Genomic DNA, 16470 nt, shown 5'->3' on the forward strand with positions numbered 1-16470 from the left:
TTCTGGTGGAGTTATGCAACAACCTCAAGTAGAAGGATTCATGGCGGATATAATTATTAATAATTGCAATTATTATTTTACGAGGCAGTGCCCTGGACTGTGCTCAGAATTTGACCGGGAAAATAAAGACACAAGATGTGGGCCTGCCTGCTCAGATCTGACAGTGTTGATTGTCAGATGTGACAACAAGTGAGCAGAGTGGAATAAAGGAGTCACAAGGGTTGAGTAATAGGGCTGGGTGGCTAGTCATTTATGTGCATGCATCGTTTTTCTTTGCAGTAGGATAACCTGGTAGAAAGTGGTCATCGAGGAGCTAGCTGGGTTAATCAGAGTGTTATGTGCTGAAGCCACCCGTCCCTTACTGCCTGTTTAGTTAGTAGCTGACTATGGGGTGGCGTGTAGCTGCTCCACCCCAAGAGCAACCAGAGAACAACATGGGACTTTCTCCTCTGCTCCCTGTTTGCACCAGGGAAGGAGTGAAGTACTTTGCCCCTTTTCATGCAACAGCCCCCTCTCTCCTGTATATCCTGCCATCTGCTCTGACCAACAACTAACCTGGTGGAGGCAGTGGTCCCCCCACTCCATGCCCCTCTCCGCCCCTTCTGGCTTGCCAGTTACTCCCTGCTCTGCAAGTAGCCTATGCTCTCCCCCAGCCTAGCAAAAGTCACAATTTAAGCAGGGTTGTGCAGAGAAGAAAGGAGGAGACCTTACGCCCCCTTGATTCCCTCAAAGCGGAATAAAGGCTAAGACTATCCAGCCCTAAATGGTGTTGATGTTAGAATATATTATATGTGGGCCCCAGGGACAGCATTCGGATCGAGACTCCCTGTAATAGCATCTTAGCATGTTCCATAATGACAGAGAAGCACTGCAGCAGAGCAGGGTGGCAGCAGGTCAGTGAGATGGAGCGCATTTGTATACAACAAGAAGGGTACATATGCGTGGGTGTGGAGCCGCTGAATATAAAGAAAATAAACCGAGAACGGCAGCTGGAATATCTCTTTGGAGTGTTTCTTCAACACAAGGGGAATCTGCCATAAACATGGATTGCAAAGTCCTTGTTGGTTTGGGGATGAAAGTCTCCCATTTGACAGGTAAATAGGATGAAATCCTGGCCACGTTGAACACAACGGCAAAAGTCCCTTTGACTTCAAAGGGGCCTGGATTTCACCTGTGGAATTTAGACCTGTGTCCCCCGAATCATATTCCAGCCAGTTTGACCTAAAAATGAAAGAAGAGATTTTTAAACATTTGCCTTTTACATGGTAGTGACTTAAGTTCTGCATGTAAAGCTTTCCTGGATGATTTACCTGTCAAATGGGAGACTTTCCCTCCTCGCTAAAATGTTCTTGTCTTCTATAGGAATGATTTCAAGTCACCGCTTTTATGCCCCTAGAGTACATGAGCCAGGAGAAATGTCATTTTCCACTCAAAAAGATGTCAGAGTGCTTTTATGCATTATGCATCAAGAGGTGGGAATGGATGAGCCACAGAAGTTTGGGTTCAGTTCAAAAGTTTAAGGGACATATTTTATTCATTTGCACTGGGGTGTGAATCCCAGTATTACCAACCCCAAATGTTCCAAAATCATGTTAGCCGCCCCCAGAGCCCGAGTGGCTTGGAAATGAGATTTTTTTTTTAAATAAATGTTGGGCTCTTTTTATTTGCCTTCTGGGTTTTGAGCCTTTAGGGTTCATATTTTCAAGCTTTTTTTCTGAAACCACGAGGGCTACTTTTTAAATAAAAGCTGGGATTGTCCGTTAGTCACATGACTCCAAGAGCTGGGGCCTTTAGAGAAAACTTAAATAGCATGATAGAATCACAAGTGTTGCAATGCTAGTATCCCAAGTAATTTCATTGCAACCAGGTTTTTGTTTTTTTTAATCAGTAATGGAGTTGATCTATCAGTTGCTCCAGATTTACAATGATGTAATTGAGAGCAGAATTTGGCTCCAAGTGTTTAGCTGAACATTCTGAGTCTGCAGATCCGGGCTGCAAATCTGGCAATTACTGGCTTGCCTATGTGATATTTGGTGTTTGTTTCTTATGCCAGAAATATTTATATTATGTATATAACTGGCACTTATCGTAACTGGACACCACATAACACATAACATAAAACACTCCTTAAAAAATCCAAGCAGAGCACCCAGACATAGTGACATCTGTAGATCATAATAAATATTTCCCAATTCCAACACCCATCCCAGCTTCCCGCTCTCACTCAATCAATCCAATCCATCAGTTGCCTTCCCCTGCACCGTGTAGCAAAAGCGGTGGGGAAACAGGTGAGTTCTACCATAGGTGCTGACTTCTACTGGCACCGGTGGGTGCCTGACCCCCCTCTGCCCCCAGACCCACCCTGACTCCACCCCTGCCCCACCCCCTCCCACCCCCATTCCCCAAAGTCCCCTCCCCAACTCCGCCCTCTCCCTGCCCCTATTCAACTCCTTCCCTAAATCCCTGCCCCGGCCCCGCCTCCTCCCCTGAGTGCGCCACGTTCCCGTTCCTCCCCCTTCCCTCCCAAAGCTTGCTACAGCTGTTTTGTGGCAGCAAGTGCTGGGAGGTAGGCGGAGGAGCGGGAACGCAGCGTGCTCAGGGGAGGAGGCAGAGGAGGAGGTGAGGTGGGGTGGGGCGGAAGGTGAGGGGACCTTGGCTGCCGGTCGGTGCAGAGCACCCACTAATTTTTCCCCATAGGTGCTCTAGCCCCGGAGCACCCATGGAGTCGGGGCCTATGAGTTCTACTGCATGCTCTAGCGATCCTTGAATTCAAAGTCTGGTGCATGAGAGCAGCTTTTCTCTTGCTATTTTGGCATTTCCAATTCCAGCCGATTTAAGAAGTGCAAAGAATTGGAAGGTGAATAAGAATAAATCACTTATACAAAACATTCCAGAATCCTGGAAGAGGGTTCATAGGCACTGAGGTTTCTCCATTCTGCCTGCCCACTGGTATTAAGAAATAAACCGCCCTTCTGTATTAAGTACATTAATTTAGTGCTACAAAAATCTGGAGCATTTCCTACTTTTCAAAGCTTATTTGATCCTATATTTATTCCCACTAAAGATTCTTTCCATAGAAGAGGGCTGGGTGAGACGTGCTTCAGGGCAGTAAAAATACAGAGCACAGCTGTGATCACTCTGAAGAAGAGATATATATATATATATATATATATATATTTCTATGGCATATTTTCTATTTGACCTGAGAATAAGGAACAGTGTAGGTAGGGAATGGTCACATGGAATAAAATCCAGTGCAAACTCCAAGCTTGGGAGCAAAGGCAAAAATGGGTTTAACCATGTCTGGTGAGTTCTGTCTCGCAAACTGCCTCACTTTAGGTATTGAAAACCATAGATAACACAGGACCAATCTGTCTGAGGGAATGTCTGCTGCTCAGCCTTCTGTCTTCATGCTTTTTAATTTGTTTTAATTTGTATTTCCACTGGAGCCCTCAGGCACCTTCAGATGCAACCCCCTCATCAAATAACACTTAATAATAAGCCTCATTTGTTTCTATCATCTCAGAATGTGCTTATGAACCACTGCTCTTTACTGGATGGAATGTGACCATTTGTGTGTATGTGATTGTCTCCCACTCATCACTGCATCTTACAGAGAATATAAAGCCCTAATATTTCTACACAAGCATGAATATTTCACAGGTTACTGCTTGTTCCTTAGTTCATCCCTGTGCTCTTACTCCACCACTGGACTTTGAACACACATATGGAAGAAATGAAGTGGGGAACATAACCTTGAAAATGATGTTGTCTAACATCCCTGATTCATAGTCCTCTACATGTTTTCAGAACTTTCACCAATATACCATTCCTACAAAGATCCTGAGGACACAAAGACTTAAGGGTTACTAACCTCATGCTGCTTCCTATAATGTGGAGTAGGATACCACTATATTAAATAATATGGAAGGCAAGAAACCTGTATAGGCTGGGGACTCCATATGCCATGTGCTTTCCATTAACACATCCATACTTGACATCAGTACTGATGTTTGAATACACTGTAATCAAGCAACTCCATAACTTCTAAGTAATTGATTTACAGAGAAATCAGAGAGTGCCTTTGCGCCTGTCCTGGCATTTAATCAGCAGCAGGATGTGGAAAAGGTACAGCTGTTAGCTCCAGAAAACAAAGTTGGCAAACATAAAAATAAAAGCTTACATTGAGAAAAACAAAATCCTCACACATTGGGGGATGGAAGGAGGAGGGGTAAATGATGGGAAATGTTTAATCTGGAAAGCAAATTAAAGAACTGACAACACTAATAACAAATTTTATTTCTGAACAAGAGGAGACTGAATCATGCTAATGACTCTCTTAATAAAACTTATGTTAGAATGCAAAACATAAACCAAGGATCATTTAACCAATCTACAATGCATAGGAATTAAAAGTTGAGTTAATCTTTTTTTCCTGGTTGTCAGCACTACCTGGAGGGAATTTAGGTAAACCAGTATGATATGAACATGGAAAAGCTTAGCGCCTGATTCTCTAGTGCCTTGTACTTTATGTAGTCATTTACACACTTGAAAAGTGAGTTCAGAGTGGGTGTAAAACACAACTGGTGTGAATGGAGAATTCTGTTTTGTTAACATTTTTTCACTCCCTTTGCACAGATGTAAATAATTCTCCAAGAAGAAAGGAAATGGGTTAGGGAAGTGGTGGAATCTCCTTCCTTAGAGGTTTTTAAGGCCCCGCTTGACAAAGCCCTGGCTGGGATGATTTAGTTGGGAATTGGTACTGCTTTGAGCAGGGGGTTGGACTAGATGACCTCCCGAGGTCCCTTCCAACCCTGATATTCTGATTCTATGAAATTAACAATGGTGTTTACCAGAATTTAACCTTTTACTTCTGCAAAAGAAATACTAGCTAAGACATAAAAGTCCATGAGGATTAGATTGAATTGGATTAGTTATGAGATATAAAGCCTTTCATGGCTTGATTGCTGGTTGTGATCCAATCTATGTCAGCAGTCACTTGAAAAATGGTAGATACTGACAGGTTTTTTTGCCGGCCTACATCAAACAAATTAGCATTCTCAGTCCAGGCTGGTAGTGGGTGAAATGTTCAAATCAACATTGTGACTAATTGGCAGACACAACAGAGTGCATGAATGAGGACTCTGAACTCCCTCCTCACCTCTAGGGAAGATGATCTATCCAGAACAGGGTTGTGGCACAGTGACAAGAAGCTTGCTCTGCTGATGCTCAAATTGTATCTTGTTCTATGCACAGAGTTCGACAGAACCCAAAGTATTTTAGTAGCAGTTATCCTTTCTTAACACCCTGCTTGCTTCTTCTCCCATCCTTTGGCTCTGCTAGGAAACATTGCAAGTCCACTGTCGAACACTCACATATGCTAAGCAGTAGCAGCTGCAGTATAGGGAAATAAGTAATTAACCAGATGGTGAGGAGGAAAGTACATGAACAATTCAAAGTTAATAATTTATTTAACACTCTTTTTTTTTTTTCTATCTGTGAATTATCCTTAAGCAGACTTTGATTTTTACTAATTCATTTATTATCCAAAATTGTTTCAGGGATTCCGTTTTTACAGGCAGAAAGAGCCATTAGATCATTTAGTCAGACCTCCTGTATAATGCAGGGCAAAGAATTTCACACAGTTACCACTGACCACCTGCTAGATGGCATGGCATTGTACGCAGGAACAGGCCAGGTTGGGTTTAATGGATGAACAAGCCATTGACAGAAATGAATGGTGACACTGTATTGTTCCCTGCGTTTACAAAGATGCCCTGGGATAAAGAGGAGAAGATAACCCCAGTATTCAGCCCATTAATTTGTGTTTTGCTAAAGCATATCTTCCAGAAAGGCAGTCTGTCCTGATCTGAAGACATCAAGTGATGGTTTGTTCAATGATTAATCATCCTCATTGTTAAAAAAGGGTATTACAGTAAAAGCTGTGTTATCCGGAACTTTACAAACCGGAAAGCTTTATTAACTGGCATTTCTGATATCTCCCAATACAAATCTTCAGTCTAGTAACCGGGACTAGTATACAGCCCAGGAGGTTATGCAATTACGCATTCTGCACTCTATGTTTATGCAAAAGAGGCAGAGGACAAGTAAGTAAGCAAGCTGGTATCAGGGATTTATTCAAAAAAGCAGCTTCCAGGGGGTGTCATAGGGCCATTACAGATTCAGCCCAGCCTTCTACACCTTCCACATTGACAATGATAATTGATGTTGATAATGATGATTCTGAGGCACTGCAAGATCCTGAAGTGCCTTCTGAATCATCAAAGAAAGATTAAATTATGTTCAGTATTGTTTTAGTGTTAAGTATAGTTTTAGTGATCTGGGTGACCTGAAGTGTCATAAGATAACCTACTGTATAGAAAACTTTCCCTGTATACACCTAAGTGCTTCAAGAAACCAACCACTCTGCAATGCAGTACTACTACTGGATTGGTGAGTACCTGTATACTATTTTATACTTTATTCATTTTATTGTAGTCTAATTCTTTGAAAATTGGTATTCCATTGTTAAGTCCTAGTTAACCAGAATTTTTGATTAACCGGCACCTCCCATACCCCCAGCATGCTGGATAACAAAGCTTTTACTGTATTTCTAACTTGAATTTGTCTTGCTTTAACTTCCAGCCATTGGTTCTTGTTATGCCTTCAAATGCTCTGAATGAAATACCTTAAGACAAGTCTTAACGCCACCAGTTAAAGATAATTTCCATTCAGCACTGAATGCATCCACCTCTGGTCTTAAACACATTGTCTATTTAAATGCATACAGTGACTCTACAAAATATTAAAGGATTGGAAGAAAAATATCAGATCCAGTGGGTTCTCAACCTAGAGGTAATGAACTCCGCTAGTGTCACCCTGCCGTACCCATTCAGCTAGATGGGAAGGGAGTGTGGGGATGTGGAGAAGAGTCATGGCATGGAAGATGTTGATAACTACTGCAGAACCAGTTGAAACTGCTGGGAGAGTATAATAGGCAGAATGCAATTGCCCTGTATTGGTGTTTGTGCAGTATATCAGGGCTAACACATTTATTGTTGCAAAATATACCATGGCTCTACAATGACCAGAAATAATCACAGAATCATAGAATATCAGGGTTGGAAGAGACCTCAGGAGATCATCTAGTCCAACCCCCCTGCTCAAAGCAGGACCAACACCAACTAAATAATGAAGCCCTTGCTTTCATAACTCAGTTGAACAACTCCAAATTTTTAGAGCTGAGCAGGAACTGCAATTTCTTGTTTTGTGGGACATTCCACCATTTCTGAATATATTTTTGTTCAGGGGAAAGTGGTGAATTTTGGAAACTTAACATTTTAGGTCAGTTAAAACATCTTGTTTTGATTAACATCAAAACATTTAGTTTCAATGTAGACTTTTTATTTAATTTTAATGTTTTTATCATATGAAATGAAATTTCAAAATGAAAAGTCATTTCTAAATTAATATTCTGTACTAAAAATGTCTAAATGGAGCACTTCTACGTTATTAAAATGATTCGCTTTTTAATGAACATTTTACCAAAATGACACTTTCCACAGAAAGTTTTGGTTTGAACAAAACAGTATTTTCTGACAGACTATGTTTCTCTAGGTTTTTTTTAAAGGATGCGTATCTACACTGCATATCATATTATTTTGTAAATTATGCTTTTCAACCAAATTCCTATATATTTGCATTCATGATTCTTACACTGTAACATTATGGAACAAGAGCCAGTGTTGTTATAGTCTTTGAGCACTCTGTGTGTTCATTTCTCATATTTATGGTGCTATTTTTGGACAGAGGATTGGGCCTTTATATTTATTGGTAATGAGTTTATATAAGTCATCAAATAAGTGCCATAATCAGTGGGGTTCCTGTCTAGCTTTTTCCAAGCAATGTGATTTTGATTCACTCTTTCAAGGGCAAACAGTACAGCAGAATCGTGGCAGGAGATTACATTAGTCATGTCAAGCCTTCGCTTGGTGCAGAATAAAAATTATACTGTTTTTGCACTTCATTACCCTTCGCTGGTTTGAGCACTCTAAAGTGCCAAAGGATGTCGTACATCACACTTGGCATATTTCTCCTTGTTTCACATAGTAGGCGGGTGTAATACAGTGACAGACTCATGAACTGATAAAATCACACTGCAGAATGTAAGATTTGTAAGTGCTGTATGGAGGATGATTTTGTGATTAAGGCATAGGATGGGGAACCTGTAGATCTAGGTTCAATTTCAGATTTTGTGCGTAACTGGGGAAATTCACCTAGACTATGTGTACTTTAGTTACCCTAGCAATACAGTGGAAATAATATTTATTTCATAGGGGTCTTATGAGGGTTCATTCATTAATGTCTGTAAAGTGCTTTGAAACTCATGGATGAAAGATAAATAAAAAGTCTTTCTGTCTGTAGAAGATACATAAAAACATAGCATTCTCCTGTCATTCACTTCAATTGACATCACTCGGGACCTTAGGGCTTCTGCCTGTATTAGCTGGGGTGTAATAATAGTAACTAGACACGGACATGAACATCAGCCCAGATGTAGCGGGACAATCTAAAACTTTGGATCAAAATATATCCCTAGCTTTGGGGGTGAGTAAAGTTCTGGCTTCAAGTTCTGCAGCATGAGACTAACGTTTTATAGCTACAAAGCACTACACAAATGCTAATTACACCCACAGTCTTGTTTTATGTCCATTATACAGATGAGACACAGCTTAAAATGTCTTGCCCAGTCCACACAGTGGTTTAGAATGTAAATATCCTCAACTCAGTTTACCAGTGCTCTGCCCTTGTGCAAGCCATTTACACTGGTGTAAAGAGGGTGCAAAATGCTACTATTTTGATTTAGAAGAATTTTACATTCACTTTGCCCTGATGTAAACACCACTGAAGGCATGTGCAACACCACTGAAGTAGACATACTAGATCTCCAGTTGGTGTAAATCTGCAAAGCTTCATTGATGCTTGACCCAGCTGATGTCTGTGAAAGCACAATTTTGTCTAAAATGTGCAAGTTACATCTACCATGGGAATGAAAGAGTTAAGAAAGGAAGATGGTGGCTTCTACAGATGGCAACCCATGTTTACTGTTAAAGCTACTCAATGTCCTTTTCATGTACAATGTGCTGTTCCAAGATAGGAAATCACTACACTGATCAACCAAAAAGGTTATATTAATAAATTAGCCTACAAATCTCCCCACCCACCCATTAAAGCAGGAGCGTGGCTTTGACGCTGGCTATTTTCTATTTTTAACAGTCTTTGGCAGAGTGTTAGCATTCCATTTAAAAGGAGCCAAAAGTCACAGCAAACAAGATTTTTTTTTCACCCACTACTACATTTGGCTTAATAGAGCACTTGCTGGACTTGGATTTCATTTACCTTTTCCATTGAAACAAAATGGGAAAAGGAATGGACAAACTGATGTCAGATTAATTCAATGGAATTGGGGCATCTTGGTCTCCTTAGGTTCTTTTGAAATTCCCAACCAAAAAGAACCTTTCAGCGAGATAATGAACAGCTGTAGGGCATTTTGTTATTACAGGGAAATAGCATTTGTATATTAAGAAATTTCTGGAGTAGTCACGAAGAAAAATCATGAAATACTGATCTGATATCTTTTGTACAATAGTTTGGATGATTCACTTGGTAAAGAATTAAAATATTATCAGTATTGCATTGAATAGGAAAGGTATTTTAAACTATTTTCAGTCAAAAAAGGCACATTCACATAGGCAAATGACTGGATTTGTTTAGTTTGGAAAAGGGGACATGATAGCAGTTTTCAGGTATCTAAAAGGGTGTCATAAGGAGTAGGGAGAAAACTTGTTCATCTTAGCCTCTAAGGATAGAACAAGAAGCAATGGGCTTAAATGGAGCAAGGGAGGTTTAGGTTGGGCATTAGGAAAAAGTTCCTAACAGTCAGGGTGGTTAAACACTGGAATAAATTGCCTAGGGAGATTGTGGAATCCCCATCTCTGGAGATATTTAAGAGTAGGTTAGATAAATGTTTATCAGGGATGGTCCAGACATTATTTAGTCCTGCCATGCGGGCAGGGGACTGGACTTGATGACCTCTCGTCCCTTCCAGTCCTAGAATCTATGAATCTATGAATGCACTAGTAGCAATTGTGATCCACAGCCAGACATCTACCTGTTTGAAAATAAAGAGCAAGGTTCTCTGCTGTGCCTAACCTGACTGTCAGGGAATCAGCTACAACTCTCTCAGATGTTGCCCCAATCATAGCCCTGGGGCATCTTAGAGCAGCCTAGTGGCTGCTGTAATTTGCACCAATTGGCTGTGGTCCCTAAGGGACCTTGCACCAACTGAAGATAACTAGATTACACTGCACTCTGGCCACATGTCCCATTCCTCACTTGCCCCCAACATACTTCCTGTGCCCATCATTTCAGCTCAGAAAGTGAGGGTTTGTGTTATGGTGGATAGACATCGCTTTGCATTTGACAATAGGGATTGCATTCAGCAGAAGCAGAATGAGAGTCATTATTCATTCTCATCATTTGTGTGCCTGGTTTAGGCAATATCCTTATATCTTCTCACACATACACATTGGCCCAGAAAAACTCTCTTCAGTGCCTGCAGCTTAAATAACTTTTCTGAATTTTCTAAGTTTCAGATTGAACACGTATCTGGAAGCAGTTGAGTTCAGATCCTACAGATGAATCCATAAATTCCCCTACATTTTCAAAAGTCACCTCATTTTAGGCTCCCCTGAAACCAGAATGAAATGCTGTAAAGTTCAGGAACTGCTTTCTGGCATGGTTCAAGAGCAGAGAAGCATTAATGCAATGAAGTTAGGATCCACATCCGAACTTCAGCTTGGGGGTTTGGTTGGGCACACAGAGGTCTGTGTGTGATCTGAACTTCCCCAACATTCAGTTAGAATTTGAGATCTTTTGTTTTCGTTCAGGCCCATGTCTCTAACAGTATTGTTGTATGTATGATTTTGGAGAATAAAAATGATGAATGCTTATGTACTGGCAAACTTCATGTGTTGTGTAAATAACTACTACAATAGCCCTATCAATCTCAGCATGTTTATGATTTCACAGGGGCTGGGCGAGGGGGATGTGTCAATGTTAAAAGAGCTATTGATCAAAATCTTGGCTGTAAAGACCCAAACAAGCAAATTGTGTTTTCTGGGAATTTGGGATGATGTTTATATCCAAGATATGTTGTCCAAAGTAATCACTGATTTTGGAATGATAGGATCACATTATTTGAGGCAAGTACTTTGAAAGCATAATAATGAATGACCTTTCCCTCAAAAACTTGTTAAGGATTAATGCAATGGTGGATCTGCAGCAGAAAGTGGTCCTAGAGGCTTTTTTATTTACCATGGGCCCCCAGAACAGGCAATATTTTGACAACATGGAATCCAGTTTTCTGTTTCATTCACAACCAGACAGCACTATTTTCATTTCCAAGAAACTTGAACATGTGAGCTAGAGAATTGTGGGATCTTATTACAGGTGAATTTCTAGTGTTATTCTGGGACCACTAACAGCAGCTTTGTAAACAATTCTCCATAAGCATCAGTGTTACATCTTTGGTATCCTAGCTGTGTTTCTATATTTTGGTCCTTATGGCCCTGATTCAGCAAATCACTTCGGCACATGCCTCTCTTCATGTTACAAGCATCATTTGAATAATGTCGGTAAGCTTTCTTACTATAACTCAAGTTTATGGGTGAAATGTACAGTCATGTAGCAGGCCAGTCTGAGGCCTATGCACCACTTGCATCCTCGGAACAGAAGGATACCACACATGCTAGCAATACTTTTAGTCACTTTGCTTAAGTGGGACATACCAGATGCATAGGCATTGTGCTGGGCCTCTGCCCAAGAGTGAATTTTACTCTACAAGTGCCAAGCGTCAGTTGCAGAATTGTGTCCAATCCTGGGCACCACACTTTAGGAAAGATGTGGACAGATTTGAGAGAGTCCAGAGGAGAGCTAAAAAAAATGATAAAAGGTTTAGAAAACCTGATCTATGGGGAAGAGTTTAAAAAACTGGGCATCTTTAGTCTTTAAATAAGGCTGAGGAGAGCTTTGATAGTTTTCAAATACGTTAAGGGCTGTTATAAAAAGGACTATGATCAATTGTTCTCCATGTCTACTGGAAGGTAGGACAAGAAGTAACAGGCTTATGCAAAGGAGATTTAGGGTAGATATTAGGAAAATCTTTCTAATTATCAGGGTAGTTAAGCACTGGAGCAGGCTTCCAAAGGCGGTTGTGGGATCCCCATTATTGGAAGTTTTTAAGAACAAGCTGGACAAAAACACCTGTCAGGAATGGTCTAAGTTTACATTGCTCTGCCTCAGCGCCGGGGACTGGACTTGATGACTTTTTGAGGTCCCTTCCAGCCTGGCATTTCTATGATTCTATGTCAAGCAGGTTAAAAAAACAGTTTTTAAAAAATCACTAATTTCATAAACCCTTTTTACTGTTTTCTTTCAATTTCAACACAAAAAAAATGAAAATCAAAAAAATGTATCCAGCGCTACCGCTGACCAAATAACTTAAAAAAAAAAAAAAAAACCCTAAGTGGTGACTTTTTTGAAGGAGTAGATGTGGCATCAATCAAAATCTGAATTTTTGGCCATTTTAAAAATTTTGATCAGCTCTAGTAAAAATCTTTAATTAATCTTTAATCTTTCAGTGCATGGGATAAAATCTTTACAAAATGGAAAAGTTAGCAGAAAATTCTTACTTTAAGTGTGTTTGGGATAGTTGCTCATTGTATCCTTTTACAAGAAGGTGAAAAGACTGCCTTTGCCAAAGACTCAAGTATCAAAGATTAGAGGAATGTCATGAAATGCAGTGAAAATAGCATAACTCTCTGGTCATTTAGAAACTACACAACTGTCTTCCTCCATCACCATTCAGAGCCTCATTGCAACAGCTGGGATAGACCACACAACCCCGGCACTTAAGCTAACAAAATATTTAGTAGGTGTTTGTAGTACAGGCTTTATGATACACGTTCCAGCCTGGAAAATGGCAGGGGTAGGTATCCACACAAGCCAGTTCATTACAATAGATGTCCGGTACTATTAGTCAAAAACAAATTGCTGGCATGCTTTGTGGCTTTTGTAAATCTGTGGGGACAGAGCATGCCCTGAATGGCTGGCTGCTTTCTTTGACAGGAGAAGGTTTTCTTAAAAATCAATACATTAATTGAACAATTTCATTTTTTTTTTATCAGAGCGTTAACCAAGGAGGGAGCTTTTTAAGTCTTGCACACATGTCCGTACATTTGCTCATGTTGCAGGCAAGCTGGAGCCCAATGTTATTAAGCAGAGGGAGACTGGTCATGTGATCCCTTAAAAAAGGATACCTGTGCGGCCTTTTCACTGACAATCAGTGTTCCCTGTAGCTGACTACAGCTGAACAAAGCATCAGCCCGTTTTGGCTTTGAGCCACCTTTCCCTTCCCTTTTTAATTAGCTCCATGCGAAACATCCTTACAATTGTAGCAACTTAAGTTAACCACTGCTAAGCACTCTCACTGCAGGATAGAAAAGACATTTTGAAACTCCTACGGTTTATACAGCAATTGCTCACGGGCCTGATCCATGCTCATTGCAATCAATGAGAGCCTTTCCATTGGCTTTTATGAATTTTGGATTAGGCGCATGACACATAAAAATCTGTAGGCTGGGATTTTTGAAGGATCCTAAGTGAGGGAGGCATCCAGGTCCATTAGGATCCTTTAAAAATTCCTGTCTGAAAGGGATCATTGGGCTTTCCATTAGCTGGGATCCCAGAGGTGGTGATTCCCTGGCCATTTCAAATCCCATTAAGTTGTCTCCTTGCTTATCTGAGCAGTCTGGTGCTTTAGCTCCTGGGAGGAAGTAATTTCCCTTTGTCACCTCATTTCACCAAACTATGGACTCTGTAGAACCTAAAATATGAAATTACTGCTGCATTTGTAACTGAACAGATAGGTTCCCCTGGAACAGTTATTACATATCGTCTATGTAATTGTAGAGCACCATAAATTCTGAAATGTTCTCTTCCCCAGGAGGAATGAGTCTGTTGTTGGAGCATCCAAAAATCATGAACTTTGTTGTTTTCATTGTTATCTCTCTTACACTTTGACTATCTGCAATTTCTTGCCAGTTTTGTCTTAACACTCCCTGTATTTTCCATTCCAGGCGTTTTCTTTCCTGCACTCAAGCCCTCAGACACAGTTTTTAAAATAACGTTTTGGCTTGGGTATTTGAACAGCTGCATCAACCCGATCATCTACCCGTGCTCGAGTCAAGAGTTTAAAAAAGCATTCCAAAATGTCCTACGAGCCCAGTGTTTCACAAGAAAGCAAGCAGCCAACAAGCATTCCCTTAGCTTCAATCTGAACCAGCCAGCTAGCCCCAGTATGGACGGTGCCAAGGATGTTGTCCGTATCCCTGTAGGATCGGGGGAAACCTTCTATAGGATTTCCAAGTCCAATGGGGTCTGCGAGTGGAAGATTTTCTCCACCATGCAAAGCATGTCTACAAAAAGTGCAATCTCTAAAGACAAGTCCAGCTGCGCCAGAGCCAAAGTGAAGAGCAAAGGTTTCCTCAGGACATGCTGCTGTACTGGCACATCAAGGAGCGTCGCTCGGGAGAACCTTAAAGTGCCAACCATTAAAATACACACTATCTCCCTTGGTGAAAACGGGGAGGATGTCTAAGGGATCGAGATCTCTAATGGGACTGGGGAGGAGGAGGGGAATCTTTACATGCAACTGTTCAGCTCTGGCAACCCTGCTCTGCTGGCATAGTTCTGCGAGCAGGAAGTTGTTCTTCTTAATGGGAAGTAGGGATGGATGCTGAAGTAGGGGGAGTGGCCTGAATCAAAGGAGTAGCATGTCATAACACAGTGTGGGTCAAAGCTTTTTAGAACTGAAGTCATTGAGAGTTGTGGACTTGATCCAAAGCCCATTGAAGTCAATGGGAATCTTTCCATTTATTTTAATGGCCATTGAAGCCCCGAAGCACCTTTAAGCACCGGCCCCTTGAAATGACTGTAACATCATTTCCCTACCATTTAAAGGCTTTGATTTTCACTGTCTCTTCTTTTTAAAGCTCCAGCGATTCTGATTTTGAAGTGCAATCGGGTGGAGGGAGGGGGACAAGAACATCTAATGCATCTTGCAAGAGAGAATTATAAATATACCATGATGGTTTCAGCATGGGTACATTCGGAGAGCTCTAACTTTAGAGCCACTTCATGATATAAACTTTTTTTTTTTTAGTGGTTGGACCCGTTGACCCAACAGCAACAGAAGTTAAGGGAAAGGGGGAAAGAAAGCATTCATTGGAATGTTATGTATCTCTGAATGGTCTCAGTTAAGGGAGTTCTGACATGAAGACTTTTCAACTTCCGATCACCTCTGCTGCTCAATTATGGTCCAGTCCTTAGAGACAGTGAGCACCGTAGATTCCTGCTGACGCAAATAGGGATTTGACAACACATTGGGTCAGATCCATAGTTGGTGCAGATCAGTGTAGTTCTATTGACTTCAGTGCCAATGGAACTACGTTGATCTACACCAGCTGGGGATCTGGCCCTCTGTGACTTGCAGAAGTCCCCTGACCCCAAAGCTGTCTGAAGTTCAGTGGGTTCAGCTTTCAGGGCTTGGTAAGGATATTCCCTTCTGCTTTGTGTTTTGGAGTCTAGTAAATTCCATCTCAAGGAAACACTTGATGAAAGGGGGTGAATTTCACCTCGTTTCAGAAACTTGCCACAATGTTCTTTTCTTTTTTAAACACACTGGTCATCCCAGACTCATTCAAAATGTTTCTGAACCTTAATGCTTTTAAACCAAAACTCGAAACCAGGCAAGATGTGTGTATCATGTGGTTTCCGGGAGACCTTTGTACTCAGTCATATTTTCCAGTCTCTATAAGGTCCAGGGGGGGCCATTTAAAAGTTCAACACTTCCTGCTCCAGCTTCTTGCCAGAGCCACAAAATCTTCCTATGATGTAGCACAAGAGTCGCAGATGTCAGGCTGCCCTGCTGTGTATTTGTACTGCATTCTCTTCTTAATGCCTTCTCTGCAATGTACTGAGCCTCTCACACGGCTCTGAGCACTAGGCTGTTCATTCCTATTCAAATCAATGGGAGTTACATGCACAAATGAGTTAAGGATGTACCCCAATGAGAATGGGCCCTCCCTTGTAGATGTGGGTGAAAAAAGCATTCGGGAGCCTGTTATATTTTCCTGTAGCTATTCAAACAAATAAGCAATTCAGGAGTTGAAAGAAATGGTGGGAGGAATTATTTGCACAATATCAGAAATAAGCAGCTCATAACATAATTACCCACTGAGCCTGCCAAGTAATAACGCAGCTTCCTTGGCATGAAGCATTGACGTCTTTCCCAGTATGGAAGAGCCAGTTACTGTGAGGCACTGAACGCCTATTGATTTGAATGGGAAT

The 16470-nt window shown here is 41.1% G+C and overlaps 1 protein-coding gene across 1 annotated transcript in view; it reads left to right on the plus strand.

Moving 5' to 3' along the window:
- ADRA1A (adrenoceptor alpha 1A) overlaps positions 1-15092 on the plus strand; it is a 31371-nt gene extending 16279 nt beyond the window's left edge. The window contains exon 3 of the mRNA XM_005285183.5: positions 14199-15092. Within this exon, the coding sequence (XP_005285240.1) occupies positions 14199-14719 (521 nt within the window). The 3' untranslated portion in view covers positions 14720-15092. The remainder of the gene's footprint in view (positions 1-14198) is intronic.
- The last annotated feature ends 1378 nt before the right edge of the window (positions 15093-16470 follow it).

Source organism: Chrysemys picta, chromosome 2 (genome assembly GCF_011386835.1).
Source record: "Chrysemys picta bellii isolate R12L10 chromosome 2, ASM1138683v2, whole genome shotgun sequence".
Classification (NCBI taxonomy): Eukaryota; Metazoa; Chordata; order Testudines; family Emydidae; genus Chrysemys; species Chrysemys picta.